General features: G+C 54.0%; 4 protein-coding genes across 4 annotated transcripts in view; 2 read left to right on the top strand and 2 right to left on the bottom strand.

Annotated features, from left to right (window-relative positions):
- Positions 1-325: 325 nt before the first annotated feature.
- NCR3 (natural cytotoxicity triggering receptor 3) lies at positions 326-9,133 on the top strand. Its single transcript, XM_022566219.3, has 4 exons — positions 326-466; positions 1,917-2,261; positions 2,432-2,539; positions 2,670-9,133. The coding sequence occupies exons 1-4, from the start codon at positions 424-426 to the stop codon at positions 2,714-2,716; spliced, it is 543 nt and encodes a 180-aa protein (XP_022421927.2). The 5' UTR covers positions 326-423; the 3' UTR covers positions 2,717-9,133.
- LST1 (leukocyte specific transcript 1) lies at positions 3,220-4,956 on the bottom strand. The gene is made up of 4 exons (XM_022566220.3): positions 4,838-4,956; positions 4,344-4,442; positions 3,989-4,011; positions 3,220-3,460 (listed from the first exon to the last, which is right to left on the bottom strand). The coding sequence occupies exons 1-4, from the start codon at positions 4,857-4,859 to the stop codon at positions 3,311-3,313; spliced, it is 294 nt and encodes a 97-aa protein (XP_022421928.1). The 5' UTR covers positions 4,860-4,956; the 3' UTR covers positions 3,220-3,310.
- A 111-nt stretch (positions 9,134-9,244) lies between the features above and the next one.
- On the top strand, positions 9,245-11,257 carry LTB (lymphotoxin beta). The gene is made up of 4 exons (XM_022566235.3): positions 9,245-9,457; positions 9,878-9,929; positions 10,126-10,200; positions 10,621-11,257. The coding sequence occupies exons 1-4, from the start codon at positions 9,296-9,298 to the stop codon at positions 11,073-11,075; spliced, it is 744 nt and encodes a 247-aa protein (XP_022421943.1). The 5' UTR covers positions 9,245-9,295; the 3' UTR covers positions 11,076-11,257.
- A 1,307-nt stretch (positions 11,258-12,564) lies between these two features.
- TNF (tumor necrosis factor) overlaps positions 12,565-14,984 on the bottom strand; it is a 3,094-nt gene continuing 674 nt past the window's right edge. Inside the window, exons 2-4 of the mRNA XM_022566107.3 lie at positions 14,800-14,845; positions 14,563-14,610; positions 12,565-14,232 (exon numbers count right to left, since the gene is read on the bottom strand). Of these exons, the coding sequence (XP_022421815.1) occupies positions 13,811-14,232; positions 14,563-14,610; positions 14,800-14,845 (516 nt within the window). The 3' untranslated portion in view covers positions 12,565-13,810. The remainder of the gene's footprint in view (positions 14,233-14,562; positions 14,611-14,799; positions 14,846-14,984) is intronic.

Genomic DNA, 14,984 nt, shown 5'->3' with positions numbered 1-14,984 from the left:
CTCTGAGCCCAGAAAGGCTCTTGGAGGCTGATTCTTGGTAAAGGGTTGGTCTTCTTGAACCTCAAAAGATAGGGGAACCACATCCTGGTCTCACCTATCCACCCACCCACCCTAGCATCACCGGCCATCTAAGACCCCCCTCCCCCTCAAACACTTAGGCAACATGCCCACATGCTGCCCCCACCTCCTAGTGACCCAGATATCACCGTCAGCAGCATCCTCTTTCCTCAGGGAAGCATGCGTCTGATGCCCCAGGCCCTAGGGCGTTGAGGTCCTTTGTAAGTGATGTGTCAGTCCTGTGTGTCACAGGAAGCTCCCCACCCCCATCCAGTGACCAAAGTCCTGGTCAGAACTAGTGGGTCGTTTTCCTCCACCCAGACCTCACTGCTCACGTCCCCCTCGTCAACAGGAACACCCTTCGACATGGCCCGGATGCTGTTCCTCATCTTCATCACGGTCCATCCAGGTGACAGGGGTTTCTCCCAGGACCCTGAGGGGTGTGGGGCTGGGAGGATGGAGGATGGGGGAGGCTGGACATAGATGTCCCGGGGGAGCAGGTTGGGTGGGGGCTGAAAGCAGGGCATCCCTCAATAAAGCTGATACCCAGTGGGCTTCCCCACTTCGCAGTTCCCTCCACGTCACCCGCTGGGAAGGTCATTCCCCAGCTTCCATCCTAGAACTCTTCCTTCCCAGCCACGTTCCTAACAAGATAAAGTTTAAAGAACCAGTAAAAAAGGGCTTGAAGGAAGGAGGGGCTTGAAGGGAGGGGTCAAATCTTTTTAAGGGGTCAGTTTTAATTCGATGAGTTTAATAAACTTATTAAACAAGGCTTATTATCTAGGGTCTACATATAATTAGGAGTTTAGGAGATCTAATTAAATCTAAGTTAAGTTTATTAATGAAACTGATTTTAATTGTCAGACATATTCATTGACTAAATTCAGTGTGGGTTCCAGACCAGCATCAGCGTCAGCGGGGACCTAGGGCAAATTCTCAGGACCCACTCCAGACCCACTGAATAAAAAATTCTGGGAGTGGGGCCTGGGAATCTGTTTTAACAAGCACTCCAGGTGATTCCAACGTGCTCTCAAGTTTGAGAATCACTGAAATAGAAGACTGATTGGTAAATTTCATTAACTAGAGAATTTAATCAAGAATTTTAATAATTGGTTTAATTCATCATTTTAGATAAGTTAAATATGGATCCCAAGCAATTATAGCCATGTCTTCACCTGGAGATTTAATTAGTTTATGCTCTTTTTTTTTTTTTTTTTTTTTTGCCATACGTGGGCCTCTCACTGTTGTGGCCTCTCCCATCGTGGAGCACAGGCTCCGGACGCGCAGGCTCAGCGGCCATGGCTCACGGGCCCAGCCGCTCTGCGGCATGTGGGATCTTCCCGGACCGGGGCACGAACCCGTGTCCCCTGCGTCGGCAGGTGGACTCTCAACCACTGTGCCACCAGGGAAGCCCTAGTTGATGCTCTTTAACAACAACAACAAAAAAAACAAAGTAGCAAGGATGGTATGCAACAGAATGCTATTAGTACTAAGATAATACCTGGAATAATATAATTAATGGTATTAGTTAACTAGGCAGCCACGTTCATGAATGAGCTTCACTTTCACTGTGACAAGTTAAATTTCAGCAAAATGTTACTAGTGAATGGAACTGGAGAATGATGGGAGAGGGTGAGGGTGAGAGTTGGTATGGGAAAGAATTTGAAAAACAATTTAATAAGCAATGTTAAGAAATTAGATTGGTAAAGAGGAAAGGCTTAATGAGACATCTAAAGTGCTCGTCCCTCTGGGCCCTCTGTGGGTGGGGTACAGCAGGGATAGTCTACTGCAAGCTCTCTTGTCTTTTCTCTTTGGAGTAATTGGGGAGGCGTTTCTCTGGGTCTTCTCTCTGCCCCCAGGATCCTGTGCTCTCTGGGTGTCCCAGCCCCCTGAGATCCGTACCCAGGAGGGCACCCCTGCCTTCCTGCCCTGTTCCTTCAATGCCAGCCAAGGGAAATTGGCCATTGGTTCTGTCACGTGGTACCAGGACAAAGTGGCCCCAGGGAAGGAGGTGAGGAATGAGACCGCAGAGTTCAGGGGCCGCCTGGCCCCTCTCCCCTCTTCCCGTTTCCTCTGTGACCACCAGGCTGAGCTGCACATCTGGGACACCCGAGCCCGTGACGCCGGAGTCTACGTGTGCAGGGTGGAGGTGCTGGGCCTGGGTGTCGGAACAGGGAATGGGACTCTGCTGGTTGTGGAGAAAGGTGAGGTGCTGGGAAGCTGTGCCTCCTTGGCCGGAGGCCCCACTCTCCCTGGCAGTCGAGTCAAGAGTCCTTCCCTGAGGCCCACTGTCCTCCCTAAGCCTGTGCACGCTTCTTCCCAGGGCCTCCTTTCCTAAGCCCTTCTCCCCCTCGCCATCCCCACCCACATGCAGGACCTCCTCAGCTAGCTGCCGGCACAGTCTTCCTCCTTCGGGCTGGGTTCTATGCCTTCAGCTTTCTCTCAGTGGCCATGGGCAGCACCATCTATTACCAGGGCAAATGTGAGTAGTGGAGCCGGGACAATGGGCGCAGAGATGGGAGGGGCGCTGAGAGGGCTGGAGCAGGTGGAGACAGAGACCACGAAGAGAAGGAGGCTGCAGCACTGAGCTGCTCCTGTGGCCTCTCCACCAGGCCACTGTCACATGGGAGCACACTGCCACTCCTTGGATGGCCTCTGATGAGTGATTTCAGACCCCAGGGATCCCAAGTTCTTCAAGACACCCCCCAATAAATCCCTCTCTGCCCCACCATTAACTCCTTTTGTGTATTTCTTGCTCTAGATGACCCAATGTGTCCTGTTCTGGGTTCTCCCAACTCTTACTCTCCCTTCTACCAAGTCTAGTCTGGAAAGGTCCAAGGAGGGAGCTTCCCAGGGCTGTGCCTAGAGTCCCCTCCCACCAGCACCCTGAGGCTCAACACGCCTCCTTCTCCCACCCAGGAGGCTAAGGCCCTTTGTCCTGAGAAAAGTGGGATATCAGACATGATTAGCTCTACCTCTCAATGGCCCACAGACAAGTGCTCTTTTCTGGCCTTCAGGGGAGCTTGGGTCCCTAAACAGCCTTCTTCACCCAGTGGATCCCTGGTGGGTAAGAATGGGTGGGAGGGTAAGTTGCTTAGGTCTTGATGGTGGCCCTGTTGAGCTGGGGCTTGAGGTAGATGGAGAAGCCTGAGACACAGAGGGTGGCGAGACCATGGTCTTTACTGGGTCTTTACTGGTCTTTACAGCGTGGCCCTGACCACCCGCCTGGGCTGGACGAGGCGTCTGGGGGTGCTCAGATGGGTTTGTTCTTGGCAATGCAGGCATAGTCCGTGCTGGGGTCCTCCTGGCTGCCTTCCCTTTCTTGGTTGCCGAGGTCAGGTCCCTCCCGTTCAGGCAGCCTCAGCAGGGACGCATAGTGGAGCTCCTGTTGCGAGAGCTGGGCCTGGGGCCGGGACAGAGGGTGCTGACAGGAGGTCCCCAGGAGCCTCCCTCCCCTGACGCTGCCCTCTGAGTTCTCACTGCTCCCCTGCCCCACTTTCTTACCTCATTGCCTCTATTTGCGCACTCTCTCCCTCTCTCTCTTTCCGTCTCTCTCTCTTGTCCTTTTCCCTTTGTGTCTCTCTTACTCTCTCACTCTCCCCCTCTATCACTCTTAATCTCCTTCTCTTACTTTTTCTCTTGATTTCTCTCATTTTCCCTGTGTCTCTCTCATTCTCTCTCTGATTTTTGCCTCTCACTTTTGTCTCTCTCTCCCTCATTTCTTCCTCTCTCTCCTTTCTGTCTTATTTCTTCTTTCCATCTCTACCCCTTTCCTTTCCTCTCTTCTTCTCATCCCTTACTTCCCTCTTTCTGCTTCTCTCTTACTTCCTCTGTCTCTCTGTCTCTCCGGCTCGTTTCTCCCTCTTCTCCTGCCCCCCAACCTCAGCCCCCGCTTGTTGCCCCATCACGCACTTCTCTGCCCCAGACTCACCCAGCTCCTCTCCAGCCTCCTCACTGGAAGAAAAGAAGCAGCTCGGCTTGGCCCTTGCCTCCCTTGTGCCACCTCCAGCCCTCCTCGCCCACTCTCCCCACCCCCAGCAGGTGTTTCCTCACTTAGCAACCTCCCTGTGGTTCCCACAGCCAAAAGCCAAGGTCCCTCTCTTTGGACACTCTCCCCTCCCCTCTCCAACCCCCAACTTCTACCCCCTTCCTCAGGCAGGAGGGGCGAGTCAGGGTTGATGGGGGCGTCTGGGAGCACAGGAGGAAAGGGTGTGGGGGGGACGGCACAGGGTGTTGCCCGGGGGTGAGGGGTGAGGGGGTAAGAGGGAGGTGAGGGTGGGGTTCACCTCTCCCACGGAGCCGACACAGGCAGACGGACAGAATGACCATGACGAGGAACAGAAGCACCCCCAGCCCTAGGCCCCCATATAGGTAAGGGCATATCTCTGCAGGGAAAAGGGGTGAGTGTCAGACAGCCCATTTCTCTCTGCAGCTTACCCCGTCCTCCTCGTTGGTCGGGGATCTCAGCTCCTTTCTCCAGCAGTTTTAGAGGCAGAAAACCATTCTTTCAGAGGTTCTTCACCCCAGACTGTGTTCCCTCACCTCGTCCCAGAGGTGGCCATGACTCATCAGTTACCTCGCTCGTCGCCGAGACCACTCGCCCCTCAGAAACCTCCCACCACATTGCTGCCCTCTCTGGGCCTCCCCATGAAGCCCCTTGTCCGCTGCACTGGCTGGCCCCGAGAGACCCTGGCCACCTACCCACGACCCGCACACACACCGCTTTTTATCCACTGCTCCCTGTGCACCACAACCCTCCCTGAGCGGAGGGTTACCTTACCTTTTGTCTTACAAGCTTCCATTAGGTTGGGGACTGAAGACTAGCCTGCAGGTTGGGAAACCTAGCGCTGCTCTTCCAGGCTAAATGGCCTGGGGTGAGTCACGTGCCCCAAGTTCCTCATCTGTAAAGTCTGGGGCCCCTGTTACAATCGTTTCCCAGGCTGAGGAGCCTTAGCTATGTGCCAACCCTGAACTGGGCTCTTTCTATTCGTCACTGCTAATCCCCATAACAATGTAGGGTATTATGGTGCCCATTTCCTTGGTGAAGGACCTGAGACTCGAGGCTGGACTCCGACAAGGACGTCCAGCCCAGAAGTGGCAGAGCTGGGGTTCAAGGCCAGCTCTGTCCAGCTCCAGAGCCCACTCTGTTTCTCCGACCCTAGGCTGACCAACTGGTTCATAGGGGCCTCTCCAGCACTGGATAGTTCTAGTTTCTGGTGAGGGGGCTGAGGCAGGAGCTGGGGTCTGGAGGGTGCATGGCGACTGGTGGGAAAATAGGGAAGGTGGTGTTCAGCGCCACCTGGCACCTACGGCCGCTCCCTCAGCCCCAGAGCAACTTGGGAAAGGGGGGCCCCCCCGCTTGGCTGGTGTGGAGAGCCGCTTCCCTTGGGCAGATACTGCTGGGGCTGAAGCGGGGCATGGAGGAGCGTCTGGGGCCCATAACTTCCCCTCAGGCACTTCCTGCCCTACAACCACTGGTTCCTGTTTGAGGGCAAAGAGGGGGCCGCTGACTTCATCCAGAGCCAGAGGCAGTGACCAGGGTGTGGAAACTGAGACCATCCTGGGTTCAAGAGGAAGGCTGGGACATGGGGGGGGTGGCAGGTGGGGAGCAGAAGCACAGGTGGAGAGGAGGGCCTGCGGTGCCCATGACGGGGAGTGGCAGCAGAAGTGGATTGTTTACAGTTCTTTGGGAAGCGGAGGCAGAGGCCAGACAGGATTCCCCCAGGGCCCAGGGAACCTCAAAGCCTTATTCTCCCTTCCTTCATCTTAGACTCACCTCACTCTGGGGGTGACTGTCCCCTCCCTGTGTTTCCTTCATGAGGGTTCCCTGCTCTCGCCCAGCTTACCTAGAGTCTGTGGCCTGCGGCTGGACAGACTCCTGACTGACCGGAGCTGCCTGGGTAAAGTGTTGCCACCTCAGACATTCCTGCCCCTCCTCTGGTTTAACTTCTCCCCCAGCCTGGGTGCCTCCCTAGCATTGTTAGGAGAGAAAGTTAGGCTTTGAGGGTTAGGGTTACAACATCTTTTCCTTTCAGGCTCCTAGGACTATAATTCAGCCTGTGATCCCTGTCAGCTCCAGCCATCCTATTTTTTAAAATTTATTTATTTATTTTTTGCGGTACACGGGCCTCTCACTGTTGTGGCCTCTCCCGTTGCGGAGCACAGGCTCCGGACGCGCGGGTCAGTGGCCATGGCTCACAGGCCTAGCCGCTCCGCGGCATGTGGGATCTTCCCGGACCGGGGCACGAACCCGTGTTCCCTGCATCGGCAGGCAGACTCTCAACCGCTGCGCCACCAGGGAAGCCCTCCAGCCATCCTATTGATCCCGCAAGTCGTCAGTGATCATATCCCTTCTAGATGCCTACCCTGATTCACTTTTCCCAATTACACTGTGTCGCTGAGAGCTCATGATCCTGGTATGTGTGGACACACACTCCAGCTCCCAAGGCAGACTGGGAGTTCCAGTGGATTTGGGTAACTCTGCTGGTATTCTGGGGCTGTATCTAACAGGGCACTTGGCTGACTGATTAACAAACAGGAGAGTCAGAGACAGCGAGACTAGATCGACATGAGCACTGCTGATAGATCTAGGACAGAAAGTTGATGACAAGTTGGTGTTGGGAAAAGAGGTGTGGGCAATCCAGGTGGCCTTCCTGCAGCGAGCAGCATTCTGATATTGAGCACAAAAGTAAGGGTGGTAGTCCAAGGACCTAGATGAAGGCCTCATAGTGGCACTGTGATGGAGAGGGAGATAAATGCTGGAGGATGGCACACCTAGTCCTTGAGGAGGGTGAAGACTTGGGAGCTCATGTGGAAGCAAGGACTGAAGAGGAGATCTGGTGCCTGGGCCCATAAGCATTTGCATTTCCTTCTCCAGATTCAGAAATTTTCTGCTACTTCCTTCCCTTCTCCCATCCACAGTGTTCCCATGCAGGACAGTAGGAAAATATTGTTTCAAAATGTTTTATTATTAAAACATTCAAACATAGAAAAAAATTGAAAGAATTGTACAGTGAACCTATCCCTACCACCTAGATTCTACAATTAATATTCTTCTATATATTTGCTTTATCACATATCTATCAATCCATCTCATTTTTTGATACCTTTCAAAGTTGCAAACATCAGTACATTTTACCTCTAAACCCTTTACCATGCTTATCATTGACTCAAGTTCAATATTTGTTTCCCTATTCTTTTTTGGGGGGAGTGAGGAAGGTAAGATTTACATACCCTGAAATGGACAAATCTGAAGTCAGTACTCAGTTTTTAAACTGTCTTGTGGTTAACGGTATGGAGCCAGACTGCCTGGGTTCAAATCCTGTCTCTGCTACTACTGTGTGACCTTTCACAAGTTCTTTAACTTCTTTGTGCCTCAGTTTCCTGTTAGAGTTTTTTTGGGTTTTTTGAAATAAATTTATTTCTTTTATTTATTTATTTTTGGCTGCGTTGGGTCTCCTTTGCTGTGCTCGGGCTTTCTCTGGTTGTGGCGAGTGGGGGCTACTCTTCATTGCGGTGCACCGGCTTCTCAATGCGGTGGCTTCTCTTGTCGCAGAGCCCGTGATTCTTAACCACTGCGTCATCAGGGAAGCTCCCCTCTTAAGAGTTTTTATCAGGATTAAAAGCATTATTATAGGACTTCCCTGGAGGTCCAGTGGTTAAGAATCCACGCTTCCACTGCAGGGGGCACGGGTTTAATCCCTGGTTGGGGAACTAAGATCCCACATGCCACTCCGTGTGGCCAAAAAGAAAGGAAGGAAGGAAGGAAGGAAGAAAGAAAGAAAGAGAGAAAGAAAGAAAAAGAAAGAAAGAAAAAGAAAGAAAGAAAGAAGGAAGGAAGGAAAGAAAGAAAAAGGAAGGAAGAAAGAAAGAGCATTATTATATATAGTGTGTAGATTAGTGGCAGACACATACCAAATGCTATCTGGACATTAGCTATGTTGTTATTATTATTACCTGAACACAGAGATATCAAGAAGGGGAAATGATCTGGGACCACCTCCAACTTTCTTGACCTGGTTTTTCCTCCCTTCAACTCCTACTGCTCTGCCGACTACACCATTCATTTGGTCCTTACTGCTTTGTTTTCTTACTCATTCATCCTTTTTTCCTTTCTTCACTTAACACTTAGTCAGCATCTACTAAATGGATGGAGCCATTCTAGACTGTGAAGCTCTTTGGGGGTGGATGCCTCATCGCTCTCCTGGTTACACTCTGTGTAGCAAGGGAGGTAATGCTCTATTTCCATCCCTCCTCAGTGAGTTAATAGTCAGTGGTGAGGCTGAGGCCCCCTTCAGCTGCCATCACCGTGGACTGGCTTAACTCTGCCTTTCTCACCTAGCTCTGGGGGCTTGGAGGGCACAAGGGAATGGGAGGAGGAGGTCAGTCCAGTGTGGGGACAGGTTCTTCTTTGGAACCTAGACATCCATCCCTGAAGATTCCAGTTCTGGTCCTCCTATTCCAGCCCTTGACCTCAGGGATATGGATGCAGCCCTCCCTCCAGCACCCACCTCTGGGGTGCAGAAGAATGCAGACCAGGGACTTCCCTGGTGGCACAGTGGTTAAGAATCCACCTGCCAATGCAGGGGACACGGGTTCAATGCCTGGTCCGGGAAGATCCCACATGCTGCAGAGCAACTAAGCCTATGTGCCACAACTACTGAGCCTGCGCTCTAGAGCCTGCGAGCCTGCGTGCCACAACTACTGAAGCCCGCGTGCCCAGATCCTGTTCTCTGCAACAAGAGAAGCCACTGCAATGAGAAGCCCGCGCACCGCAACGAAGAGTAGCCCCTGCTCCCGCAACTAGAGAAAGCCTGCGCAGCAAAGAAGACCCAGCGCAGCCAAAATCAATCAATCAATCAATTAATTAATTTAAAAAAAAGAAGAAGAATGAAGACCACACTAGCAATCTGGAGTTCTGTGTCCTCATTGCAGCTGCCGACTTTCTGCGAGCACGCTTCCCTCTCTGGGCCTCAGTTTCCCTTCCCACTGAGTCAGAAGATCTCCAAGGCCCCCTCCAGCTCTACCCTGAATGCCTGTCTCTTCACCCCAGCTCCCTCCCCAGTTCAGAGAACGCAGGCATCCAGCTGCCCCACCCTAGCTCTGGGTAAACAGGAAGCAGGGTGAGGGGAGCAGGGGTGTTCGGAAAGTCCCAGCCAGGTGTGTGGGTCTACAGGGAGGGGGTGGCCCCACCCCTGAGGTATGAAAGCCCCCCTGCCCTGGCCCTGGCTCAGTCTCAATGGGGGCACTGGGGCTGGAGTGCCGGGGTAGGCGGCCCCAGGCGAAGGGATGCCTCCTGCTGGCTGTTGCAGGAGCCACTTCCCTGGTGACCCTCCTGCTGGCTGTGCCTATCACTGTTCTGGCTGTGCTGGCCTTGGTGCCCCAGGAGCAGGGAGGACTGGTGAGTGGCTGCCACAAATCCTCCAAGGGCCGTATATTGCTGCCGCTCCCTCACCTCTGGCTGTGCCTCTTGCCTCTTCCTGCTCAGCTGGCTTGGCTGTCCCCCAGTGAGGATGTCTCCTTTGTCTCTTTGCTGGTCCTCTTTCCACGTTCCTGTGATGCTGTTGTGCCCTGATGTCACCAAGCCCCTTTCTGGTTGTCTGTATGTCTCTTCTCCTCTTCCCAAGACATACTTGGGCCTCTGTCTCTCTGCCCAAGTACAGATGCCTTACTTGTTCTCCATTCCAGGGAGGTGTGTTTTGAGGCTGGGGCTGGTGGGAGAAACCCCAAGTCTGGAGCTTGCATCTATGTTGGGAACGGGAGGGGTGGGGCTGGCATCAGCTAAGACTGAACTCTGGGCCCTGTGACCCCACCCACTCAGGTAACAGGGACCGCTGACCCAGGCGCCCAAGCACAGGCCCACCAGCGATTTGGTAAGAGCCGACCATCTCCCCCTCCCCTGCTTCTGCCCTCAGGGACTCCCAGCTCCCATCCATCAGCATCCCCAGATACTCTCTTCCTCCAGGAATCCAGGTGCCCCATCCCTGGGCCCTGGCGCCTTGTCCTCTCAAGGTGACTACACGTGGGTGGCTGCCCTGCCCCCAACCGTGGACTCTTCGCCCCTTCCAGAGTCCCGGGAGTTGCCAGTGGAGGAGGAGGCAGAAACAGATCTCAGCCCCAGGCTCCCGGCTGCCCACCTCATTGGTAAGGATCTCATAGACCTGAAGAGTCCAAGGGTGCCAGTTCTGCTCGCCCACAGTTAGAGTCCCTTTGCTCTGTTACTGCCGTGCTGGGTAGCCCACCTGCTTCACCGCTGCTATAGTACGCACTCTTCTGCTCGTCCAGCATTCTAGCTTCTCGCTTTCCCCCTCCGCCGGAGGAGTCAAAACCCGGCCTGGATCTCCCCACCACAGCGCTCTGTACCGCACACCCAGGTGCCCTCAGTCCCAACTCGTACTCATTGCAGAGAGAGCGCCATCACCCCGCTCCCCCAGCCCGGCTGGACTCCTGCAGGGGATTAAAAGCCCCAACTGTCCCTCAGGCCCACCCTCCCAGAAGTCCCAGGCCTGGATCACTCCTTTCAGGATCGGATTTCCGAGAGCCAACTGGCCCGTTTCTCCGCAGGCGCTTGGACCACGGGGCAGGGGCTAGGCTGGGAGGCGAAGAAAGAAGAGGCGTTTCTGAGGAGCGGGACGCAGTTCTCGGGCGCCGAGGGGCTGGCCCTCCCGCAGGATGGCCTCTATTACCTCTACTGTCACGTCGGCTACCGGGGCCGGGCGCCCCCTCCCGGCGGGGACCCCCTGGACCGCTCCGTCACGCTGCTCAGTCGGCTGTACCGGGCGGGGGGCGCCTATGGATCGGGGAGTCCCGAGCTACTGCTCGAGGGCGCGGAGACCGTGAGCCCGGTCTTGGACCCCGCCCAGAGGCACGAGTACGGGCCTCTCTGGTACACGAGCGTGGGGTTCGGCGGCCTGGTGCAGCTCCGGAGAGGCGAGAGAGTGTACGTCAATATCAGTCACCCCGATATGGTGGACTACAGGAGAGGAAAGACCTTCTTTGGGGCGGTGATGGTGGGGTGAGGGCTACCCGCGTCCCTAAAACGACTACTGCATGGTGGGAGTATGTGAACGAATCAGCCTAGATATTGGGGACCCAGACACCAGGGACCCCATGACCTTGGCGAAAATGTAGAAGACTGTTTGGAAACTGATTTTGAGCCTGGTGAAAATAAAGAATGTAAAGCTTTAGTGCTGCCCGTACAGATGCTGAGATGCTAACGTGTCTTCATTCAGGGCGGGTACACAAATGTTGGTTAAATAGTCTCTGTATTTTTCTGGTCGCTTGAAACAATTCATAACACCTGGCATGGCCTCTGTTCCCTGGGATGGGGATCTGTGGGTCCCACCCACCCCTGCCTCTGAATGGCCTTGCCCCAGCATTAGCCCATTTAGAGGGTAGAAGGAAAGGGCTCTCCACAAACCCCAAAGCATCTCCAAGCATCCTGATTCTCAAGGCCACATGGTCCCCACAGACTCAACACTGCACTCTTCTCTCTTGGGTCCCTCCCGGTAGTGACAGGGGTCATTACCGGGGAAGGCAAGTACCACTCAGAAAGGCCCAGCCAGCAGAGTAAACCCGAATAGGGCTGATAATGAAGCACTGAGGGGACAGCGTTTCTGCCCTGCTAGCTGCCTGAAGGCCCTGTTAGCCTCAGTCGACTCTTCTCCAGGGGAAGACCCACAGCTCGGGGAGCGGGGGAGTGGGGGTGGGGACTCGGGCGTGAAGGGAGGAGGCTGAAGGAGTTGGGAGGGTGGTTGAGAAAGAGAGATGGGGTGGGGATAGTGCCCAAGGACACCAGGGAGAACCTGGGGAGGAGGAAAAACTGATGTCACCTGGCCCTGTCCAGGGTGGGATGGAAGGTCCTCACCCCTCAGTCACACTTCAGGTCCCCTTTCCATGAGTGGGCAAGTGTCGGGGCCCCAGAGTGAGTAACAGCAGCCTCTTCACCCCATGACCGACTTTCAGCCCCGAGCTGGAGGAGGATCCAAGGCTCTATCTAGGTTACCCCAGCGGGTCACCCCACCTCTGTGGCACACGGCACAGTTTTCCCCCTGCCTGGCAACCCTAGCAGGAAGGAAAGCCCAACTTCAGAGCCCAGTGAGGGCTGCCACTCTCTGAGTCTTCATTTCTGACTCCATATTTGTCTTTGACTCTGTGTCCAGAAGAGCCTTCCCGGAGGGGAGGAATGCATTTCTCTTTCCACTTCACCCACCTCCCATCCCTCTCCTCATCATTCGCCAGGAAAATCAGGGAGACCAAGCTGGCATGGGGGGGTGGGTCCTTCACCTACATCTTATTCCTTGTTTTTTATTTTCTTCTTCCTCTTCAATTCCATCCACTGAGAGATGGAGGTGGGTAGAAGACCGGGGACTGGGAAAAAGGAGAAAGCCAGAATTCACCGAGTGCTCCGCTAGCTGCTCTGTTGTGAAGAGTTTAGGTCTTCTGTTCTCAGGGGGCCCCGTGTGCGGTGGGCGTTCCTACTTCTCTTTGATAGACAAGGTTCAGCGACTGGTTCAGGTTGCACAGTTAGGACTGGGCTGGCAGTGGGAGGAGCGTGGGGCGGGATCAGGCGGTTTGGAGCCCAGGTGCCTGACTGCCTGGAAGTCCCTTGGCTGTGATTCAGGTACCTGAGAATGTGGCCGCTCCCCGGGTCTTTTGCTCAGGCGGCAACAGCCGGAAATCTCACCTGAGTTGCGGGATTTCCCCCACTTGGATAGGAATTCCCAGAGTTGGAAATTCCAGTCCCCTGAGGGCGAGCTAATTAAGTTCAGGTTCCTTTCTTGGGGGAGGGGCATATTCAGTGGGGCTTTGTTTTATGTAGGGTCTCCTGAGCCCCAGCAGTCCAAGGGGTGAGGTGCAGGGATCATAAGCCCTGTGGAGAAAGAACTTCAGGGAGCCACGTCTCACCCCAAAGGAGAGGCCAATGAAGAATTAATTCCCAGAAAGAGGCCATATTTCTTTTCTAAGCACACTTTATTTCTCGCCACTGACCAGTAGGGCGGTTACAGACACGACTCCCCTGGGGAGCAGAGGTTCAGTGATGTAGCGACAAGTCAGTCACCAAATCAGCATTATTTAGGCAACCTGATCAGATAAATATTTTTTAAAAACATAAGCAAAAGGAGGCACAGAGACCAGGAGGCGGGGTGGGAATGACCTACAGTTCAGCTCCGTTTTCACAGAAAACACATCTGAGCCAAGGCAGCCCCTACATTGGATCTCCCAGGACACCTTGACCTCCTGAATAAATACATTCATTAGTAAATAAATAAATAATAAATAAATAATAAATAATCACAAGTGCAAACATAAATAGAGGGAGCTGGCCCTGTTGGGGTGTGGCTGGGCTCCCCATCTCAGGGAAGTCTGGAAACATTGGAAGAAAGGGAGGCCTGAAGTCCACTCATGTCAAGTTCTGGGTGAGATCTTCTCAAGGAATGTTCTGAAATGCTCCAGTCAGAACCCAAGGTCCCCTGGCCCCCACATTCTGGGTGTCCCAGGTTGCATCCAGGAATCCAAACGCAAGGACCCCAGTGAGTTCCAGAAGACCCAGTTCCAATTCTTGGTGGTGGTCAGTGCCCCATTGTCCAGGCACTGCATCCCTGATTTCTAAGTGTTGTTGTTGTTTAAAGTTTTAAGCTTGGAGCCCAGCCCTGAGTCCCTAATTCTCTTTCTAAACCAGAAGGGGATGAGCGGGTCTGAAGGAGTAAATAATAAAGTAATTGAGGTGGGATAGGATGGATGTCCTGCTCCCTCACAGGGCAATGATCCCAAAGTAGACCTGCCCAGACTCAGCAAAGTCCAGATAGTCGGGCAGGTTGATCTCAGCACTGAGTCGATCACCCTTCTCCAGCTGGAAGACCCCTCCCTGGTAGATGGGCTCATACCAGGGCTTGGCCTCAGCCCCCTCTGGCGTCTCCCTCTGGCAAGGGCTCTTGATGGCAGAGAGGAGGTTGACCTTGGTCTGGTAGGAGACAGCGATGCGGCTGATGGTGTGGGTGAGGAACAAGTGGGTGGAAGGGCAGCCTTGGCCCCTGAAGAGGACCTGGGAGTAGATGAGGTACAGCCCGTCCGTCGGCACCACCAGCTGGTTGTCTTCCAGCTTCACGCTGTTGGCCAGGAGGGTGTTGGCATATGTGTTCAGCCACCGGAGCTGCCCCTGAGCACTGAGGTTGGCTGGAGGGAGGGAGAAAAAGAGGGAGGGGTGAGTCATTGTGACCCTGTCAGTTCCACTCTCCACATCCTGGCCCTCAAGTTCTGCCCACCCCACCCCCCACATCCGGTTCCTGTCCCCTCTGTCTGTCTTCCCACATCCCATCTGGCCATGAGGCTCTGAGTATCCCCTTCAAGTTCTAAGTATCCTCCACCCTCCCCTTGAGCTCAGTGAGTCCTTCTCACCCTGTCTCCAAGGTCTGTCTACCCTCAGCCTGGCTTCAGCTGCCAAATCCTACCCCTCCCCATCCCATCTGCTTCTTCATCCCCCAGACACATCCTCAGAACTCTTACCTACAACATGGGCTACGGGCTTGTTACTTGAGGTTTTAGAAGATGATCCTGAAGAGGAAAGAGAAAAGAAGAAGGTGAGAGACCCTTAAGCTTCCCAGAAAATATCCCACTACTTTGACCTCCTTTCCTCCTCCCCCCAAACCCAAACTCTAAATTTCCCCTACTGCTTCCATCCCAGGACCAACCCCTACGCCCACCCAAGCCCAGAATTAGGAGAGAGGTTTTGGAGACACTTACTGAGTGTCTGAGCCAGAGGGCTGATGATGGAGTAGCCAGTTGGGAACTGTTGGGAGAAGAAGGAGGATTAGTATCAAAGCAAGTCACCCCTGAAGGAGAAACAGCCGGCTGCTTCTCTAGCTTGTACTCTCTGCACTGATACGTCTCGTTTTCTCTCCCCATTCATCCATAATCCATTTAACAGC

This window comes from Delphinapterus leucas, chromosome 10, assembly GCF_059928025.1.
Source record: "Delphinapterus leucas isolate spDelLeu-1000000601 "Yukka" chromosome 10, BTC_Dleu_Yukka2, whole genome shotgun sequence".
Classification (NCBI taxonomy): domain Eukaryota; kingdom Metazoa; phylum Chordata; class Mammalia; order Artiodactyla; family Monodontidae; genus Delphinapterus; species Delphinapterus leucas.
This window is presented reverse-complemented; position numbering and strand designations above follow the sequence as displayed.